Source organism: Osmia bicornis, chromosome 5 (genome assembly GCF_907164935.1).
Source record: "Osmia bicornis bicornis chromosome 5, iOsmBic2.1, whole genome shotgun sequence".
NCBI classification, from domain to species: Eukaryota; Metazoa; Arthropoda; class Insecta; order Hymenoptera; family Megachilidae; genus Osmia; species Osmia bicornis.
Window position 1 is genome coordinate 8,842,976 of NC_060220.1, and position 19,935 is coordinate 8,862,910.

General features: G+C 37.1%; 7 protein-coding genes across 11 annotated transcripts; 5 read left to right on the forward strand and 2 right to left on the reverse strand.

The window, feature by feature from the left end:
- Positions 1-653: 653 nt before the first annotated feature.
- Positions 654-4,353, reverse strand: LOC114872342 (vacuolar protein sorting-associated protein 26B-like). Of its 2 annotated transcripts, none has more exons than XM_029179436.2 (6): positions 3,938-4,353; positions 3,679-3,822; positions 3,136-3,530; positions 2,956-3,056; positions 2,577-2,788; positions 654-2,502 (listed from the first exon to the last, which is right to left on the reverse strand). In XM_029179436.2, the coding sequence occupies exons 1-6, from the start codon at positions 3,938-3,940 to the stop codon at positions 2,233-2,235; spliced, it is 1,125 nt and encodes a 374-aa protein (XP_029035269.1). In that variant the 5' UTR covers positions 3,941-4,353; the 3' UTR covers positions 654-2,232. The 2 variants fall into 2 exon arrangements, with proteins under 2 accessions (XP_029035269.1, XP_029035268.1); XM_029179435.2 differs by having other exon boundaries at positions 2,950-3,056; positions 3,938-4,341.
- On the forward strand, positions 4,254-6,926 carry LOC114872343 (palmitoyltransferase ZDHHC3). Of its 4 annotated transcripts, none has more exons than XM_029179439.2 (7): positions 4,254-4,342; positions 4,849-5,015; positions 5,117-5,302; positions 5,385-5,521; positions 5,598-5,682; positions 5,749-5,961; positions 6,034-6,926. In XM_029179439.2, the coding sequence occupies exons 2-7, from the start codon at positions 4,935-4,937 to the stop codon at positions 6,193-6,195; spliced, it is 864 nt and encodes a 287-aa protein (XP_029035272.1). In that variant the 5' UTR covers positions 4,254-4,342; positions 4,849-4,934; the 3' UTR covers positions 6,196-6,926. The 4 variants fall into 4 exon arrangements, with proteins under 4 accessions (XP_029035272.1, XP_029035271.1, XP_029035270.1 ...); XM_029179438.2 differs by lacking the exon at positions 4,254-4,342 and adding an exon at positions 4,481-4,571; XM_029179437.2 differs by lacking the exon at positions 4,254-4,342 and adding an exon at positions 4,496-4,682.
- Positions 6,927-7,028: 102 nt separating this feature from the next.
- LOC114872345 lies at positions 7,029-8,192 on the forward strand. Its single transcript, XM_029179441.2, has 3 exons — positions 7,029-7,256; positions 7,646-7,705; positions 7,779-8,192. The coding sequence occupies exons 2-3, from the start codon at positions 7,676-7,678 to the stop codon at positions 8,040-8,042; spliced, it is 294 nt and encodes a 97-aa protein (XP_029035274.2). The 5' UTR covers positions 7,029-7,256; positions 7,646-7,675; the 3' UTR covers positions 8,043-8,192.
- Positions 8,193-9,772: 1,580 nt separating this feature from the next.
- Positions 9,773-11,598, forward strand: LOC114872325. The gene is made up of 3 exons (XM_029179415.2): positions 9,773-9,853; positions 9,973-10,028; positions 10,104-11,598. Exons 1-3 carry the CDS (start codon positions 9,830-9,832, stop codon positions 11,596-11,598), a joined length of 1,575 nt encoding a protein of 524 aa, XP_029035248.2. The 5' UTR covers positions 9,773-9,829.
- Positions 11,599-12,423: 825 nt separating this feature from the next.
- On the forward strand, positions 12,424-12,900 carry LOC114872366. Its single transcript, XM_029179479.2, has 3 exons — positions 12,424-12,492; positions 12,576-12,628; positions 12,698-12,900. Exons 1-3 carry the CDS (start codon positions 12,475-12,477, stop codon positions 12,825-12,827), a joined length of 201 nt encoding a protein of 66 aa, XP_029035312.2. The 5' UTR covers positions 12,424-12,474; the 3' UTR covers positions 12,828-12,900.
- A 573-nt stretch (positions 12,901-13,473) lies between these two features.
- LOC114872324 lies at positions 13,474-14,534 on the forward strand. The gene is made up of 3 exons (XM_029179414.2): positions 13,474-13,559; positions 13,670-13,725; positions 13,868-14,534. Exons 1-3 carry the CDS (start codon positions 13,557-13,559, stop codon positions 14,532-14,534), a joined length of 726 nt encoding a protein of 241 aa, XP_029035247.1. The 5' UTR covers positions 13,474-13,556.
- Positions 14,535-15,130: 596 nt separating this feature from the next.
- Positions 15,131-16,169, reverse strand: LOC114872362 (glycine-rich protein 5-like). Its single transcript, XM_046285828.1, has 4 exons — positions 16,101-16,169; positions 15,818-15,879; positions 15,313-15,539; positions 15,131-15,282 (listed from the first exon to the last, which is right to left on the reverse strand). Exons 1-4 carry the CDS (start codon positions 16,113-16,115, stop codon positions 15,131-15,133), a joined length of 456 nt encoding a protein of 151 aa, XP_046141784.1. The 5' UTR covers positions 16,116-16,169.
- Between the last annotated feature and the right edge of the window lie 3,766 nt (positions 16,170-19,935).

Below are 19,935 nucleotides of genomic sequence, written 5' to 3' on the forward strand. Positions count from 1 at the left end.
TTCTTATACCTGATATAATTTATCTAGTAATGAAAACAGATAAAATTTATGTCACCAAACATCAGAATATTAAACTTTGCTATCGTTATTATTATATTTACATCGCTCAATTTACAGTTAAAATGTTGTTCTTACAGAAATTTTACTCGAATCAATTTAGTCCTATTAATAATATCCTATTCTAATTTTCATTCAATATTCTTGTTTATTGTTTAACATATTTTAAAGAAAAAAATATACATACATTTTTAAAGAAAGAAATAATGAATTTTGATAAATAATTAAATAACATAATTAACATAATTGTTTATATTCTATAAGAGCAGATAATCAAATTGCAGGTTTTATATATCCTATTTGTTATAAATGAAATTATACAAAAAAAAAAGAAAAGAATGGCACGTGGTACATTAATTAGGAAACTGGTTTGGAAAGTTGGGGTAATTTTAATTGACGTTTAATTAGTCGATCTCACTTTCTGTAAATTTATCATAAAATTAATTACATTTAAATGCAGGAGTTGTCATGGTGAAACTTTCTATGTTGACATAAAATTTTCTGAATAAAAAACAAGTTATAAATAGTAAAAATAAAAATTTGACGATTATATATTAATTAAAACAATAGGAAGGGTATATGCATAAGTGAAGTAATCATTTCCAATATACGTGCACCAAAGGCACACTGTATATAATATAATATACTTATATGGGCATTAAAATGTACAACTAGTTTTGTATTGTATGACAATATGTATATGTATATACAATATTTGACATGTCAAATAATTCACAAATAGTTTTGCTTTCTCTCTTTTACACATATATCTTTTTTTTTGTCAACAAATAACAAAGGTGTGAAATATGAAAACTTTAAATTTATACGAAACAAAATTCTCGAAATACACGCGGTTGACTATTATTTATCTTTTCGTTAACAAGATTTTTAGTCAACCCATGTTAACATAGAATTGTACAAAACGACAGGCATTCTGTTTCATAGCGGTGAGTTCCATTGTGGTAGCAATCATGGTACTACCTTAATAGAATCTTTTTCTTATTAGTTATTTGCTGTTTTCAGTAGTATTACAATAGTTGGTGGATATTTGTGTATGAATTTGTGTGTGTATATATATATAGCCCAGTTTTTAACTACTGCTATCATTAAAAATCATATATATGCATGTATATATCCACACACATATTGTAATATGTATGTATATATCTATAAATACATGTTGGGCCATCCCAATTTTTAATCTATCATAGTCCACTCTTATATTAATAAAGGCATGCTAAAATTGAGCAGGTATACTAAGGCATATATTTCTTCGAACGATTTATACCATGAATCTTGCATAAAAATTCTATTAAAAAATTAATTGGCATATACAATTCAATAATTTGTATATACAGTTAAGCTATAGTTGGGACAGAACTATTGATATTGTGTTTTTAGAAGATGTGCATGTATCTTAACGTATTATTTTGCAAATATCAATAAAAATTTTGTATTAAAAGAAGCCACATATTCTTGTAAATTATTCCAATAACAATGTATTACATGTACGAGCATCTTTTTAATGTGCCTTTATCATATTAGTTGCAGACTAAGTGAATTGATTAAAATAGGGCAGCCATTGTGAGTATATGTATATTCATTTCAGATTTATAAAACTCTAGCATGACATAAATTTTTGTCATACACAAGATTTCAAATTTTAAGTATAATCTAGTGGTTGAAGGCATCATTCACATAACACAGAATAAGTTTGTATAAAATATTCAGAACACTGTAACATTCAGATGCCATTCAAGAATATACCACTGATTAATATTCGATTATTAAACTGTCCGTTTATAAATATTCATTTTATGTGGCTGTACCGTTAATTTCTGTAACATCTTTTCATTTTTAAATCATTTTAGATCTGTCCCGTCAGACACCTTCGATCATTACCTATAAATCTCAATAATTTTAAATTTTGATCGGTAATTGGCTACTTATTCGATTTATTCACCCGCATTATTTATAGGTATCCAAAATATTTACAACTTTGTTTGCAGGCGTTTTTTAATTCTTCGCTGTTTCTAAAATTCAATATCTCTTTACAATATAAGAGTTCCATTCGAAACTACTAGTTCCGCTTCGATTTCCCTCAAGCTGTTACTGGATTCTTTGAACTAGTAAAAACTTCCATTGACTTCAGTAACTGCCTCATTATACAAAAATTCAGTTACTTTCAGGACTAACTTCTTTTTCACCTTCACCATCTCCTTCTTCGCGCGTCATGCCTTCTATCGGAGCTGGTGCATCCTCCGCGTTGGTAATATTACCAGCCGGCAGTTGACCTGATTGTATTGACGGTGGCGCGGATGGTGGACCGTTTTGAGCAGCTCCTTGTGGAAATCCTGTTTCTGCCGACACTAAATGCGATGGCATGTGTGGCGAAGCAGTTTGAGATTTTCTACTTTTTTCACCTTTTCTCCATAACGTTATTTCCTGAACGAAAGACTCATTTAAAATAATTTGTTCAGTAAGTATTAACAATGAATGGATGTATTTCACAGTCTTACTTGTTGCTTGAAATATCTGCGATCTTCTTCGTCCATAAGAACTAAATTAAGGTAGTATCTAACACTGAATTTTTTATTGATGTCGCGCATTGTGGGTGCCAAATCATAACCGGCCAGAAATACTCTTATCGGAATAGATTCACCACGGACCGGTGCTCCATCCATTATTTCGTATTTCGCTATAGTTTCGTTTTCCGTAAAGGTATGTGGACCTGCAAATATATATTCTAATTATAACTATAGAATAATAAGTTGGAAGAAATAAATAACTGGAAAATAAAATACTTTCTCCAAAGAGTGTATTATGATTTGTAATAATATCGAAATTATAGCAAAGATAACTACAACTACTTCTATGTTAATTATACAGTACCAGAACCTGTAGTTTCTCGTTTTATTATGGCAATTTCCATGTGTTTGATCTTTATTCTAACCAAAAGAAAATATATCTTTCCAACAATAACATCTTTTAAATGATATCTGAAAAGTCAGATACAAATTAAAATCGCATGTGCTTATATGTAAAAATAAATTAAACAAATATAACAATGTAACTTACTTGCTTTTGTTATACTCAAATTCGATATGCAAACAGTCTTCAATTCCAACTTCCATTTTAATAGGATTATTCATATCTGGATAGGAACTAAGAGTGTGCACGACTAATTCAAGTTCTTTAACAATATCACTAAGTCTTCGAACAATTGTCACTTTGAGAAAATATCTTAGCCGTACATTAGATCCTGTATAGCTTTCAAATGGTTTTTCTACATTTGCAAATTCAAAAGTGTATACAGTATTATGAGTTAGTTCTCCCGGCCTAGCTAATTCTTTAACCAAACTTGTGAATTCATGATGATTTCCTCTATCATAATATAATTCAATTTGTCCAATAAATTCTACCTTCACACCCTGATGCTCCAATTTACCAGCCTTTCTAAGGCTAATATTAATCTGTAAATAAATTAAACAATCTTGAACTTATAGCATACGCTTGTACATTTTAAGTTTTCGAGTAACTGGTGTAGATAACAAATAACATTCTTTATTCATACTTATTGTCTTATATACTGACTGTTGTTCACTTAAAAAGAATCTTTACCTTCCCAGAGACAGTTTCACCATCATAATATAACAAGTGGCGCTCTTTTTTTCCATCTTCGGATTTAATGTCTGCAGTCTTCCTGGTCTCTGCACCATCCAAAGTAATCTCTATGTCAGCTGACTGACCAAACCCAAAGAAACTCTATAGAAAAAAATAAAGGAAATGAAATAAGAACATCGGAAAAAATGATCAATTGTCAGAACGATCGTATTAAGTATTTCAAGGCGGAGAATTTATTAATCAAAATGTAACATACCATTTTTCGTAAAAAAGGATCACCCTGTATAAATGATCACACGTTTTACCGCAATTATGTTCGCGCTGATAAGTGGAACGTGTGAAATCAATGAAAAATCCTCAAAAGTAACATTTTTTTTACTTAGAAACGAGAAAAGTTGGGTTATTTTTTACTTGCTTCCTCCCAAAAGTCACAAGTAGCCAATATGGCTGCGCACTGTGTCCCCCACCCCTAATATGTACTGTCAAACTTGCAGTCGCGTGCAAGCGAATGCAACACAAACGATGTTAGAACCGGTAGTATCTAGTATTCTTTAAGTTCATTCTAATTACTTATTAAACTTTCCTTGATCTCAATTGAATAACACAGTGCACTTGAGTTGCAAATATTTCCCGTGAATACATCTGCACGATTGAATGTCAGGTGTGTTCGTAATACAGTTCAATGGCGATTATCGGTGACGTTTAGAAATCAAACTATCTATCGGTTTACACGTGATAACGTAATTCGAGTTTCGTTTACGATTCATTTACTGTACGCTACATTTGAACCGTTATGAACAGGCAATCGTTGAATACATGAGGAAGATTTTCATATTATTAACATAATTGTTTATGGATGCATATTCGAACTCGGCTTAATTACTTGAGAGGTGATAAGGAAAAAAATCAATTTTTATCATCAGATGTTCATCATACATGCATAGAAAAACAGCATAATGAAGAAAATTGAAATAAAAGTTGATCGGTATATCGTAATCAGTGTACGTGTTGAGTAATAACGTTAAATACTTGTTGCTTAGGTTATAATTATAATTTACGATAGAAAGTTCGTTCTGCTAAATTTAACTTCTTATAAGTTTCCCACTATTGTTTTATCAAATATTTACTAATCTTTCATTCATCTTTTTCATTAACTTTTTGTTCCAGGCAAAGAATCATGGTTATGTTGGTAAACATTATTGATGTCCTTTTATATAATTGATAGTCAAAAATTTAGTAAATAGATACAAATCATGGATTATGATTACATGTCTTTTCATAGAGAAAAAGATGTTCATAATAAATGTTACGGTGGAAGATTATGGTGCATCAAAGTATGTTGAAACACTATCACATTGAATCATATATGGCTACTTGGCCACATGTATTTTATAAATACATTGTAATTTTATTGTTTTTTTTGTTTTTTTTTTAGGACATATGTGGCATTATATGCGCAGTTCTAACATGGTTGTTAATAATTTATGCAGAATTTGTAGTGATGGCAGTAATTCTTATTCCTACAATAAACACTTTATATTCTAGTTTAAACACAGCAATATTTCAGTCATTAAGTTTCCTAGCTTTTGCATCCCATCTAAGAACAATGCTCACTGACCCAGTAAGTAAACAGATTGTATTTTTAAACGTTCTAAGGTAAGTTTAATAACAGCTGAATAAAAAAAAGTATCTTACATGCATAGGGTGCTGTTCCCAAGGGCAATGCTACAAAAGAAATGATAGAACAAATGGGATTTAGAGATGGGCAGGTAATTTTTAAGTGTCCAAAGTGTTGTTCTATTAAGCCAGATAGAGCACATCATTGTTCTGTTTGCCAAAGGTAAATTTCTAACATATTTCGATTGGAATTCCTGAAATATGAAGGTATGATAAATATATGAATGATTTATTTATAGATGTATTAGAAAAATGGATCACCATTGCCCATGGGTTAATAATTGTGTTGGAGAAAATAATCAAAAATATTTTGTACTTTTTACGGTAAGTGTTACTGTACATGGAAATTAAAAGTAGTTGAAATATACATTTTGAATAAATGTATTTCAGTTCTACATAGCTGCAATGTCATTGCAATCTTTATTTTTATGTATACAACAATTTACCACTTGTGTGAGACAAGAGTGGAAAGAATGTTCTACGTTCAGTCCACCTGCAACAGTGGTATTATTACTGTTTCTGGCTTTCGAAGCGCTTTTATTTGCTATTTTTACCGCTGTAATGTTGGGAACGCAATTACAAGCAATTTGGAACGACGAAACTGTACGTACATATCTAAATTATGAAATTTTTGTTAGCCTTAAAAACATCTAATTCTTTTTATTTCGGTTACAGGGTATTGAGCAACTTAAAAAGGAAGAAGCACGGTGGGTTCGCAATAGTAGATGGAAATCTATTCAAGCCGTGTTTGGAAGATTTTCGCTCGCTTGGTTTTCACCTTTTACTTCACCTCCAAAGGGCAAAACAAAGCTAGATTCTTATTTATATTCAGTGTAATGCGTTATGGTACGTGGTGGTATCCCAGGGATATTCAATATTTGTAAATATAATGTAATTGTGACGTATCATGAATTCATGTACAAGCGAATAGAATATTTGTAATTTTATACTGTTACCTAACATTCTTATATTATCGCGACCATTTTGAGAAGTAGCTAATCGAAACAAATAATGTATATTTTATTTATCAAAATATAGAAATTTGTAAATTTGCAAACATACAGAAATTGTATGTTTCACGGGAAGCTTTGTATATCAAAACATTGATATTATTGTATTGTGATAATACCAGATGTTTTCAGATACTTTAATCATGATACACCGCAACATATTTATTGTACTAATGTAACACGCATTTTAAGCCATAATATCATACGCTACAATGAACACACGGAACACGACATTAACTTAATATCTTAAGTTTCGTATAATTTGACAGTCAATGCTTTGCACCATTTAGATAAAATACATTGCACATTGTGATAGTAGTGTATCCAATTTACAAAAGAAACCAGTTCATTGGTGTTGCGTTTTAGAGATAAATATCATCTGTGTTTCTATCGACGTTTAGACCAGACAATAATATTAATTATCAGCGACACCAACACGCTTTTTATAACGTCTTAATTTTCGAATATTTTTATTCCATTTCCTCCTTCGCCGATTTTGTATTTACACGTGGATACCTGATTTTTTGTATAAATAAATTGTACAGTTTCTTACTTTTACTAGCATTGCCCTTGTCTTTTATACAATTTATGCGTGCGACCATTTAGGTTTTAATTACTTCATCGAACATAGATTGAGCTGTTCGAAGAGTTAGTTAGTAAAACGACAAAAAGATACTGTCAAACGGTGCTGGCGATGCCCGAGGTCAATCGGTTTTCCACTTTCATCGACTTCCGTTTCTATAGACCTTCAGAAGTTGCTCTTGTTCTTCAGTGTGGGGAGTGCTCAACAGTGACAAGGTCGCTTAACAGTGTGCAAGTAGAAGATACGTTCTCTGTAGTGTTGTGTACGATCGGTCGAGCGGCTTTCACTTTTGCTACAACTGTTTGGTAAGTTTGCAAGTTGAAAACTGGTACTTTTACAATTGTTTTTCAACAGAAATACATTAATACCGAGAATATTTTATCCGATTAATTTATATTTCTCTTTACGTCAAGTGATTTTTATCTATATAAGAAGTAGCAGAGGAGTAAAAGCAGAACTAGATGATACATTGAATTAAAGATCTCATTTCTTTCACTGAATATTTTCTTCCTTGTTTTCTATCCTGATTTCAGAATTCCTTTAGTTTCTTCTTTATTCATTAGGCAAAGTTTATTTGTTAATTGCGTATTTAAACATTGATTTACGATGGCTTCTATAATATATATTTGAAAGCCTTTCAAACGTGGCGGATTTCTTTTAATTATTTGTTCTATTGCATGTTTAATTATTTCAGCATTGCAAGAGAAAACACAAAATCAGCAGTATGGCTTTGAATGTATTTACCTTGCTTATGGTATGTTCTATGTGTTTGTTATTTTATTTTGTGACAGGAGTTTTGTAATTTTATTCGATATTTATGATTATAGAACTTGTTGGTTTTAATTTGTTTCGTCTCGAATACGTTGGCCTACGATCCGAGTGACAAATCGTTGAAGGATATTCTACTTCCGGAGGGACAGTTCGAAGCGTTTTATCTGAAAGGATCACAGGATGAGGAACAAAACGCGGTCAGACCGGCGCATCTTCATGGATCGTTTCACCAGTACAAGAATCCCGCTCTCGTTGGAGCACCCAACAGTGCTGCATACGGTTTCCGTTTCGATGGAAAGCGTCGTTTCAATTACGATTAAATTGCAATGAATTCTTTGAAATCTAGTTTCAATGTCTCCTGTTATAGATTTAGAAATTTCTAACAAGTGCAATGTATTCTATATATGTATGTATGCATCTAGGTGCTGTTTGTTAAGTAGTTCAACGGAGAGATAAAACACTTTAAAGTATTTGTGTTCTTTAATTGATTCTCCCTTTAGTTTTACTCTGGAATAAAGATAGAAATTTAAAAAAATTTGAATTTAAAAAAAATGCATTGTTTTCGGTGTTTTATTTGAAACCTATTCAAAGGAATCTTGATTTTGAATCTTGTTCTCCTATCAATGGTAATTTTGGGTTCAGTACTGAAGTATAAGCAAGGATAGATTCTATTTTATCTCTCATTTTTCATGGTATGCCATATTTAGGACAGAATCTGTTTGTGGGAAAGGACAAGAGGCGGGAAAGTCCCGTATAAGCGAAATTTAGTACCAGCCATTTGCCCCTAGGTGGTTATAGTGTTTCAGCGCCTATAATCAGCAACTTTTATAATTATAAATTTCAACGACTATCAATGACCTATGATGACATTATTTGAATGTAATTATGATCCCAGAATACTTCACATATGCCAAAACGTACAAAAGTTGCTAAATTTAACCAAAAATCGTATTTTTCTGTTCGATTAGTTCCCTAGATTATCATCAGGTGGCGCGGGTGGTACAAATTGAAAAACGCGCATAAATATAAATTCAAAAGATATAGAAAAATAAGTCTCCAGGAATAAAATAAGAACACTGCGTATGCATAGCTTTCAAAACAACATTTTTATAAATTGTACTCCTGGTTCTTATTAAATATTTTTTTAAAAACCGTACTAATTGTGACCTACATAACATGTATTTAATGAACCTTTTAATAGCCGTCTGTCTATTCGATTCCAATTATGGCTACACAAAACCATCCTGTTGGATGGACAAAACGAGTTCGCCGCTGCTTTCGTTTCACGTCAATTAGTTGATTTATGAACAGGTCTGATGGGACGCGTGCCGCACAGCTGCTCGCAACAAGAAATTTTGATCGTTTACTTTCGTTGCCGGTGGATAAAGTTTAACGATACATTGGTCGCTTAAACAGCAACGTTGATGTTTGCGCATGCGCCGAATACTGATTCTACCAATTAAAGCGATTCTACGCCGGAAAATTCACTTTCATCAAGATCGCTCGTGGTAAACACACACGGTATATTTAACAATCACGAATGCGCTCCGAGTATAAATGGAAAAGAAATATAATTCAGATGTCAGTTAATTCCTGACGAGTCTTTTATTATCATTCTCTTCCTCCAGCGAGTTAAGTTTCATATTGCGAATATAGAAATAAAAAAAGTATCGCAATTCAAGACTGTTCCTGAAAAAAAATCTCAATCCGGATTTCTATTCAAATTTCATGACACAGAAGTGTCCTGAAGAACACCGTGCGTGGTATCAAACGTAACATCTATTCTTACACTGTTTTTTTGTTCTTGTTGTAATGATCATTGATCGTGTATTTCAGTCACATAGGTAGATCAAAGAAGGTGGCAGTGTAGCGCGGCTCAATTGCTCGCGACTCGTTCGGAATAGGTAACATCATTTTCTTTTCCTTGCCAGAGAAAAGTAGCGGCGCCCTGCTGGCACGTGTGCACGCAAAACAATGTTGTCCGGTCCAGTTTACCTGCGTTCGTGGTAGCGGCTCCGAGGAAGCTTTAAAAGAGGTTGTCGATGAACAGCCATCCCCATAGTAGGATCGGCGAAGTGATCTAGTGGGACCAGACGCGATCAGCGACATGAAGATCGCGCGTGTGGTCACGGTGAGTGGAACGGTGACAAGGTCGTTGAAATTTATTGGAAAATATTTTGTGAAATATGCAACGAGGTGTAACCAGTGGAGTTTAGAACTGCAAATTTAAAATTATTTTCACGATTGCAGGTTTGTGCTGCGTTGATATCAACCTCGCTCGGCGCGGAAACTGAACGTTCCAAGAGGTAAGTTCCCCGAAATTTTCATTTTCCCTTTTCACTTGAAAAAAATAAATTACATTTTTGCAAATGTGGATTCAGACGAGCACAGCCGAAGAGCCAGTTGCCTCAACCGAGGATAGAAAGTGTCAGCACGACGCCGGTAACATTCACCACCCTTCGGCCGGAAATAAGGCCCTTCGGCTCGCAAATCGACCCCAGTGTCTACCCGGTTGGTTCTAGGAGAAGGGCACCAAGGATTCGTACTCCTCGGTTCGCCTTTATTAGATCCAGGAATAATCGTCATCGAAGACAGCTTCATCGACGCGGGAGAAAGAGTCGTTTGGGAAGATCTTTCGACGTGACCGACTCCAAGAAGCTAGAGCTGGTGCATGGTCCACCCGATGAGATCCACCTCGAACCCATCTATCGCGTAATCAAGAACAAAAATATCTTCGACTCGATCATTGATTTGATACGACGATTGATTGGATCGAAGAAGCCTTTGGGTCCTCTAGTGGGTCCTTTCCACTTCCCCGGTGTGGGTGACAAGGTTTACGTGAGACTCCTGGAACCAGTGCTCCCTAACCACCTGGTGATCCGTTTGGTGTCCCATTTGCCAGCCACGGAGATCGAGGCCGCTATGGAGAAACATATCTCTCCGCCTATTCATATACCAAAACTTTCTCAGATCCCATCGATCAGCCACGAGTCCTTCGTTGTGGCCCCCAATGAGTTGATCGATTCTTTCAGCAAACACAGTGTAGCTGCATCGGACAGTTTGTTGTCCTCCAGCAACCACCTGGTGCAGACATCTAAAGCTGCAAAGAAATCGGGTGAAAAGATGCTTGGAAATAGTTGGCACAATGGGGTGCACATATCCGAGACTTATACTAAGAACGATCATAGGAATTCGACGAATCCTCGACCTCTATGGTCACCCGAAATCAGTCAAGACGATTGGAAATTTATAGATCCGATCAATGAGAGCAGGTATCAGGATTCTTTCAACCAGGTGTACGAGTCGAGTAAAGAGCCTGAAGTGTTGAAGTTCAGTATCGAGGACTTCCACGATCCATTGAACGTTACGGACTATCAACCTTCGGTTAATTCGTTTATCCCTGTCAGGGATTATGCTTTGGATAATGAATTTAAGAATGCTGAAGCTTCTCCTAAATACAGCCTCGATTTTGTGAGCAAGAAGATGAAGTACCTGAACCTGGACGGAAGTGTCGACTCTTCTGAAGAGAAGAACGATGGAAGTTTGAAATCGGTTGGAAATGGTCCCATTTTCTCGAAGGTTGATCGCGAATGGGGATTGGTCAGAAGAATGCGTGTAAGGAGAAAGGAAATTAAGACGTCGTCGAACAGCGAAAAAGGGGTGCAAGAAAGAAGCAGCACTGAAGCGTTTCCGGAAGTAGACAGGAAATCGGATGGTGATAGATCGAATTATTCTATGAATAAGCTTAGAAATAATACTGTGACAGGGTTGAAAGAAGATGGAAATTTTGGCCAGCGTTATAAAAATGACTCAACTTCTATAAACCCCACGAAATCAGAATCGATTAAAAATTCCACCGAATCTAGAGGAATATAAATTGAGAATTATTTTATTGTATTCTTTTTTTTGATTGACGTCGGAGTTGCTTGAACTCTGATATACATATTTCTATAATTATTGTACCGTTTAAATTATAGTAATTATAATAGAAATTTGTTTGAATAAAAATTGAAAGTATCTCTAACTGTATCTTTAATTAGTCACGAAAACTTTAATTAGTTAATTAGACGTGACGCGCTCGGGATGAAATAGCGATCCATGCTTGGTTGCATTTTACGCTCGGGGAAGTGCAACTGCATTTAATAGAACAGTTTCCTGGATGCAGTCAGTTCTTCGACTACTCCTGAGTGGTTAGAAACTCTCCGTCTATCTGGCGAACGTTTTTGCCATTGTCAAATCGAATTGAACGATCTTTTTGCAAGTATTCTGTGTTTTTGCAAGAATAACATTTATAGAATTCTACGTAGAAACGATTAGTGGTTGCTGGATCACCCATTGTACTTTTTAATTTTTAATAATTATCAACAATTAAATCGTAGATGTTATCAGACGCTGTATAAATTTCACATTTTTCATTCACTTGACAGCAAGTTGGTGAGTATGCACATGCATTAAGAATAATTAAATAAAGAATTAGTCAGGATAGGATGCATTTGAAAATTGCAGCATCGCATGACTCTAAATGCAAACCAGTTGCAGAAAAGTGAAAATATACAGGTGAAGATTGACTCCTTGCACGCTGGGCGGAGTTTCTTGGAATTATCTATGGAAACGATTCGCCTCGCTAATTTCACCTCTATATAAATCTAAGATTTCATCTGGTGCCCGCAGAAAGTATCAGTCTCTCGAGTGTATTTCAAAGGTGAACGTCTTTGCTCCAGCAACGACGCTGTCCATTGGTCTTTCTACAAAATGAACAGAAAATTTTTGGTAAAAATAATTTCAATCTTCATTAATGAAAATCACCAATCTCTATTCATTTATACAATTTGCGTTTACTTTTTTCTTTTCAGTATGCTGCTGCTTTGTTGGCATTTTTATTACTCCTACAACAGCCTACAGAATCGTGAGTATCGATATTGTTTTTTTAAACAAATATAGATACAGGTTGTATATTTTATGTTTTTTATTACAGAAAGAAGGTGATCGTTCATGTACCTTACCGAGTGAAGAATTTGAAACACACCCACACCATATATGTAGTTATACCACATTATGATGAGAAGGAGGAGGACTCTAAAGAAGATGAAAAATTAGAAGATTAATAATGATATTGTGCCTGTTTAGTATAATGTATAGTAGAAATGTAAATATAAGCTGAAAGAATAGATGTTTAAACAGTATTAGTTTATTTAAGGAATAGTTGTATGTATTTTCAAGAATGAACTTAATAAAGTATAAGTTGTAATATTTGAAAGTTCAATAAATAAATTAAAGATTAATGTCTATTGTTTATCTTTGAACCCTACTACTATTACAATAAGCAGAGAAATGTTGAATAATTGAATTTGCAACAGCTATAATTATTATTTAATCTTTAGATAATTGCAAAATTATAGAAAATGGTTATTATACTTAACTATATTATAATAATTGATGAGTATAAAATATATTAGTAATTGAATTTGCAACAGCTATAATTATTATTCAATCTTTAGATAATCGCAAAATTATAGAAAATGGTTATTATACGAAACTACATTATATTTAACACGAAACGCTTCGATTAACATGCGGCAATGAACTTTGACGGTCATGTTCACTCGTTTTTGCCGAGCATGTCGGATGAGGATTGTTAGATGGAGCATATCTCTTCGAAATGGCGAAAGTGTTTAATCAGCCGTAAAATTTCGTTGGATTCGATTATAGTTCCGCGGTTCCATGGTGTTTCCCCTAATAACGGACTCGTTGATATAAAGCAGGAGCATCCTCGACGATGTCAAACGACATTGAACCACTGTTGCTGACGTTCACCCTTATCTCTCGTTGAAATCATGGTAATCAATAATTTCGGTGTTAATTATATTTTTACACCAATAACAATTTACAAACCACCAATTTTCCAATACCATCAAATATAATAATCTACATATATTTATCTCTTCAGTGGCTCTTCAAGTACCTGTTCCTTCTCGTGCTAAACAAGATCGTCGTTAACGAAGCGTAAGTGTACAATGATCATTTATCACACACATCAGTTCGAATCTAAAGCGTCTCACCAATATTACACGCTTTCACCAACGAAAACGAGCGCCGATCAACGAGGATCACTCTCGTTTTCGCGCTAACTTTCGCCTGGTTGCAGAGTGCACCTGAAGATCTACGTGCCGGACGTGGTGAACCATCACTTCCATACGAAGACGGTTCTGTTGCACGTTCACAAGCCAGCCCCGAAGAAGCCGAAACACCATAAGAAGCACGAGTACCACGCGAATTGGAGTTCCTGGAAGAGCTATGGGAACGATCATACCTTTAAGGACCATCAGGAGTTCCCTGAAGAGCTGGAGGAACCGAAACACGAAGTTGTCACGAAGAAGCCTAAGGATCAGAAAGATAGACAAAAGTATCTTCCAGTTTATGGATATCATAAAGATTCCTATTTCCCACCGTCTTATATGGAGGACAATGATCTCGAAGAAAAGGGTCGTCAACGTGGCAAGGGGCCCTCTTACGCGGTACACGAAGAGGTGAATGATATTCCTCCAAACACTGAAAGTTTCTCTTATAATTACGAGGAGGGATACAGAAAGGGGTTGCAAGAGGAGGCTGGGCATATTCGTGCGGACCAGATGAGCAAGTTTCACGAGGACCACCAGGAAGAGCAGGACGATAGCGAGAACGAGGGGTCCAGGGACGAATACGAAGGAAAAACCGACGCTGGTCGATATTTCGTGGATGATGTCGAATACGAAAATACCAGGGACAAACGCGACGGTAGAGCTGGTCGTTTTCGAAGGATTATTAAAATTTAGAGTTCGATGGTGGTTCTTTCGGTGTACATATTTCTGTAGATAGAATGAAATAAATGTAAACGATGTAAAGAAACGGAATCGTAAGGGGGTGAGTTTTCAGGTACACACGCAATTTATTGAACTTTCTCGTGACTTAATATACACGAACCGCGGTTAGACAACGATACAAAGTAAATAGTTAAAAACAATAGTAAACTGGTAACAATATTTACATATTAACGATACGAGCGATGATTAACAACGGATGGATGAGAGACTAGGACGAGAGGTAAAAGGCAGGGTGATGATCAACAACCCCCCGGGAAACACCAGTCAAAGTGAAGAAATATCTAATCTCTCTAAAACGATCTCCCTAGGTGAAGGGTGAAAGTGTCGTGCGATTGGGGGGCGCTGGTTGCTTCATCGAAACGTGGCCGATTCGATTTTAGGCTCTTCCACGTATTCGTTGGAATTAACTTTGTAGACATCTCTAATTTTCAATATTTCCGTGTGTCTTTGGTTGGAAGTATCAGTTTTGATCAAATAAATGGCAGACGTTTCGAGGAAGCATTATTTCAGAAGAAACTACCAGGTTTCTTCAGGGAACGGAGATTCGATTAATGGCCACCCCAGTCTTCGTGGCCACCGCCTCCGTATCCGCCGCCACCGAAACCGCCTCCACCTATGTCACCGCCGCCGCCGTATTCGATGTGGCCGCCGCCTCCGCCACCGCCGCCGCTGTATTCGATGTGGCCGCCACCTCCACCACCTCCGCCACCACCGCCGTATTCGATGTGACCACCGCCAAAGTCGCCACCGCCTCCGAAGTCATGGCCACCGCCGCCTCCTAGATCGTGACCACCTCCGAATCCTCCGCCGTGACCTAAATCGATCGGGTGTCCCACGGTATATCCAAGGACCTCGTACTTGTCGCCACCTCCGCCGCCATGGTGGATGTGCTTCGTTATGGTGTGCGTATGGTGGATGGTCTTGATCTTGTAGGGTACGTGGATGACCACATGGTCGCTGAAACACGACATTAAAATACGTTTCAATCGCTACCGGTTTATTTCATCGACTTCGAAATGTCACTGTTCCTAAGTCGTCGAAGCGTTTAAAAGGAAACGTTTACGAGATCGTTTTATCTTTACTCTTAAGGATTCTTGAAGAAAATTATTCCCGTCTAGGAGAAAGTTACAGGAAACACGTGGGCCGCGACACGGCTCATCGAGCGCATTCTGTCGATTTTTAGAGCATTTCTTCCGCGTCGATACTATCTTTTTATAGCTGAAGAGGAAACTTACTGTCCGCCATGGTGTCCTCCTGCCGATGCCAACTCGAGCAACGTGGCGACCACCAGGATAGCCTGGAAGAAGATTCTTAATTTACGAAAAATCTTGAAAAATTTTAACTTTTCCCCAAAAATTGCAAACACCATTAACAGAAAAGGTATTTCCTCTTATTCCCAAAAAATGAAAAAAAAGACGATCTGATTGAAGTCTCAGGAACTTCATCGAATTTCAGAAATTTCCTATCCTGTTGTTTAAAAAAGATATCTCCCTCGGGAAGAATCCATCAGGAACTTACCGCGAGCTTGGTCATCGTGCTGCTCCCTCGGGACTCTCGTCTATGGTGTTCGGGCTTGAACAGAGTATATAGCAGACGATGGTAGACGGGAGGTGCAACTACCGCGTTCCTCTATCGCGATCTAGTTGGCGGTTTAAGCCACGGTTTTGATCTGCTGTCGGTGGTGTACACGCTTGCCGCTTTTATACACGTACGTGATTGGAGTTGGATAAGAATGAAAGGGAATCCTTTGCACCCGTTGCCGTTGCACGTGAAAGGAGCCACGGTATCGTTAATAGAGAAGACGTGGCAAAAAGCGGAGGACCAAGCAACCCCCTCCATCACAGGCCCGTCCTACCCTTCACCACCGTCTATCGTTTTCTTCGTTTCCTCTTTTTCTGCAAACCGCCACGCCGTAATTCCCTGGCCGTGATCGTGGTCGTTTTAATGAAAGCTGGGTGAACGGCCAAGATCAAGATCAGCTTCGTAATACGAGGTGGGTGCTCCTTAGATTCGTTTCACTCGTCTCCTGGCTCTGGGAGCAACGAGATCGATGCCAGGGACAAATCGTGCAGACATTTTTCTTGTTAAAATGGAACTTCTTCCAAGTTACGACGACAGTTTTTCATTCGTTTTTCTATGTTTCTTTCGCATCACTCTCGTTTTCCATGGATTCGTTCGTTGGGTAAGAAAAGTTTCTACTGAGATTTCAGGGTTTATTGTTTTTGGTACTCGAAGAGGAATCGCAGCGATTTCTTTGGGCTTTGTATTTTATTCGAGTCATTCTCGTTTTCTATGGATTCGTTCGTTGGGTAAGAAGAGTTTCTACTGAGATCTTCAGGGTTCGTAGAGAAATCGTAGCGATTTCTTTCGACTTTGTATCGATAATCCTTGATCACGAATCGCGTATTGATGATTCACAATCGCATCACGAGATCCTTCCCAGGATTTTTATCTGGAAAGTTGCATCTTTCATTTTCGATTCGTTTAATTTCTTTCGAACACGCTTTCGCGACATTTACATACGAGAATCTTGTTCGATCGTTTAATCTACGACGCAGAAACGAACGTTTTTATAAACATTCCGAAACAAGAAGAATACATTAAGAAAGTTCTCCACGCGTTTTCACGCCCACACGACTGGACAAATGCTAATGAAAGTGACTTCGCTCGCTTCCGGTCCCGGCTCGATATCCTGAAACATTCTTGCATCCTATAGTCAGGATCGATAGAAATATTGTACCAGTTATTGCGAACTTGATCTTGAACTTGAGCGTAAGTGAAAGAGATCAAGAGCAAGATCAAGATCGTGAGAGGATAACAAATAAATTTGCATTTTTCAATCGTCAAGGATCGACTGGATTTTAAATAAAATAAGCTTCGAAGTGTAACAGAATGTTCGTCAGGTGAAAAAAGAACTCTTCCTAGTTTCTTCAGTACCGTTTCACCGATCGATTTGTAATATTTCCTTTCACGAAACCGAAGCACTCGATCCTCCCCGGAGGAGGATCCCGCGGAGGATCCCTAGAAATCTGTAAGACGATCGTCGGTGCTCGTGCCAGACGATAGGAGAAAGGGAAACCGATCACCTAGCCTCGTAAAACGTACAAAATTGTACGACAGCATTCCAATGGGAGGCGAAGCGAAAACAAAAACGAACAACTCGTTATCCTTTTCCTAGCGGATCGCGGGACCGTGACAGTGAACTCTCTCTACGAGAAGAATTCCATTCGAACTTGGATCGCTGAATTCGATTCCTCATCTATCCGTTCCTTTTAGTCGTTCAACAGCGGAAGTGTGAACTTGATCGTGTTCGTGGGAACATCGCTATCGCGTGTTCGTCTAAAATGAGAATTCAGTGATTGGAAAATTTGAAAACATTAGAATGCAAATTATATCATTAAATTCTAATTAGCGTAATTAACACTTAAACGTCGAGGTATAAATAAATTATCATTGTTTCATTTTACAATGTAATTTCTCATTTGGTACCTTAGAAAATTAATAAAATATCAATGGTATTTAGAATTTTTATTTCTTCAAAATTTTATGAAACTCCAAAATTTATGAACACCTTTTAATTAACACTTAAACGTCGCGGTATAAATAAATTACCATCGTTTCATTTTACAATGTATTAATGGTATTTAGAATTTTGTTTTCTTCAGAATTTTATGAAATTCCAAAATTTATGAACAACTTTTTCTCTCTCTCAACTTTCATTTATACTCTTCCGTTTTTCTTCGCATAACAAGCCGCAATTAACCCAATTGCGGTCACTGCCGCGTCGTGAAATCCGGAAGGAAGTACCTCGGAGCGGATGCTTTAAGCTTGTTCTCTATTCTTATTGCGTTTCCAGCGATTCTTGACACTTTGTTATTTACCAGAGCGATAGAAAGTGTCGGATCAATTCGAACAATTCTGACATTTAGATACGTTTATTGGCAAGATAAGTGTGCATCGAACCCGGTAGGTCTACGGTTATGCGTTCGATAAACACCTCTCGAGACCCAGGCTCGTGAAGGAGCAAGGTTCCCGTGGTAGGGTTAGAAAGCGAGCATTTATAACGTTACAAATCGTAAGTTGACTTTATTTATCCGCAAAGTTTCACTGGTATCGCACTATCGTACTTCTGATAAGCGACCAGATTCTTCAAAATAATATTCTATCGCTGAAAAGAAAGTTTAGTTGACTCTGTATCAAAAGAATTACCGATTCTTTCACTGGAACCTAATAAAATCTAAAGTTCGTGCGATTTTCCATTAATATTTATGCAAATAATTCACGAGCCTAATCTTTACTTTCGAAGCGATCACTTTCACCCAGTGGCTACTCCTGATGTTTCTCGATCGAAGTACGCTTTTGAAAATCGAATACATCAGCATCCAATGACTTTCATAGGCGTTTTCCATCTGAGAAAGAGTAACGACCGCCGCTCCGGCAAGAAAGTCCATCGCGTGAATGAGTTAATTGAAGCGGCCGCCTGCGCTTTTTACATTAACGACACACCTACCCGCGCGTGGATTTCGTATATGTGGACCGTGACGACGTGAACGCGGGAGAAGAAAAAAAAATTATATTAATTCAGTGAAACGTACGTTTCTAATCGAGACGGGAAGAAGATACGATCCGATGATATTTCAGCGCTGGATGCCCTTCCACCCTTCTAAGTTTCTTTTTTCAAACCTGCTGCAGATGGATTATTGGCAATGTCTGAAATATCATATCAATGGAGAAAGTAGGTGAATCATTTTTTTGGGAAATTCTTCGGGTTCATTCACAGAATACCAATTTATTACAACTCTAATTAATAAGGAATGGAGTCAATTTTCCAACCCTTAACCACCCTTCTAAAATCTCATCCATTCACTCGTCCAAGAGCTACCGTGTCGAGCGTCCGCGTACGGTTCCAAAGAAATGTGGAACGCTTGTTCCGTTCTTGTTGGTCGCGTTTTGGAAAGCACATCGGGGCGCGGTCGACCTATCATGCTTGCGTTTAAACGTTATCCTAAGCCTTGGTAATGGTGAATGCTAACAGAAGAAAGTTTCCCCCGAAACAAAAATGTCCAGCAAACGGTGGTGCTCGGCTGTCCGTTTCGTATCGGCACGCCATTTTCCCGCGTCCAATCCTTTTCTATCCTTGCGACGGCATCTCTTTCCAGGGCACTGGCCATCCGGTGGGAGGTCGTTCCTTCGTCCAGCGATTATGCTCTTTTTATCTTGTATAAAAGAGAACAGATCTCGACGAGCCTCCCGCAATTTGTCTGCATCGTTCGAAGTACACGGAACATAGTGAGCTCAGGGTGCGGAGAACTGTTGGATCACAGGGGCACCCATTGTGCGCCGCATCCTTTAA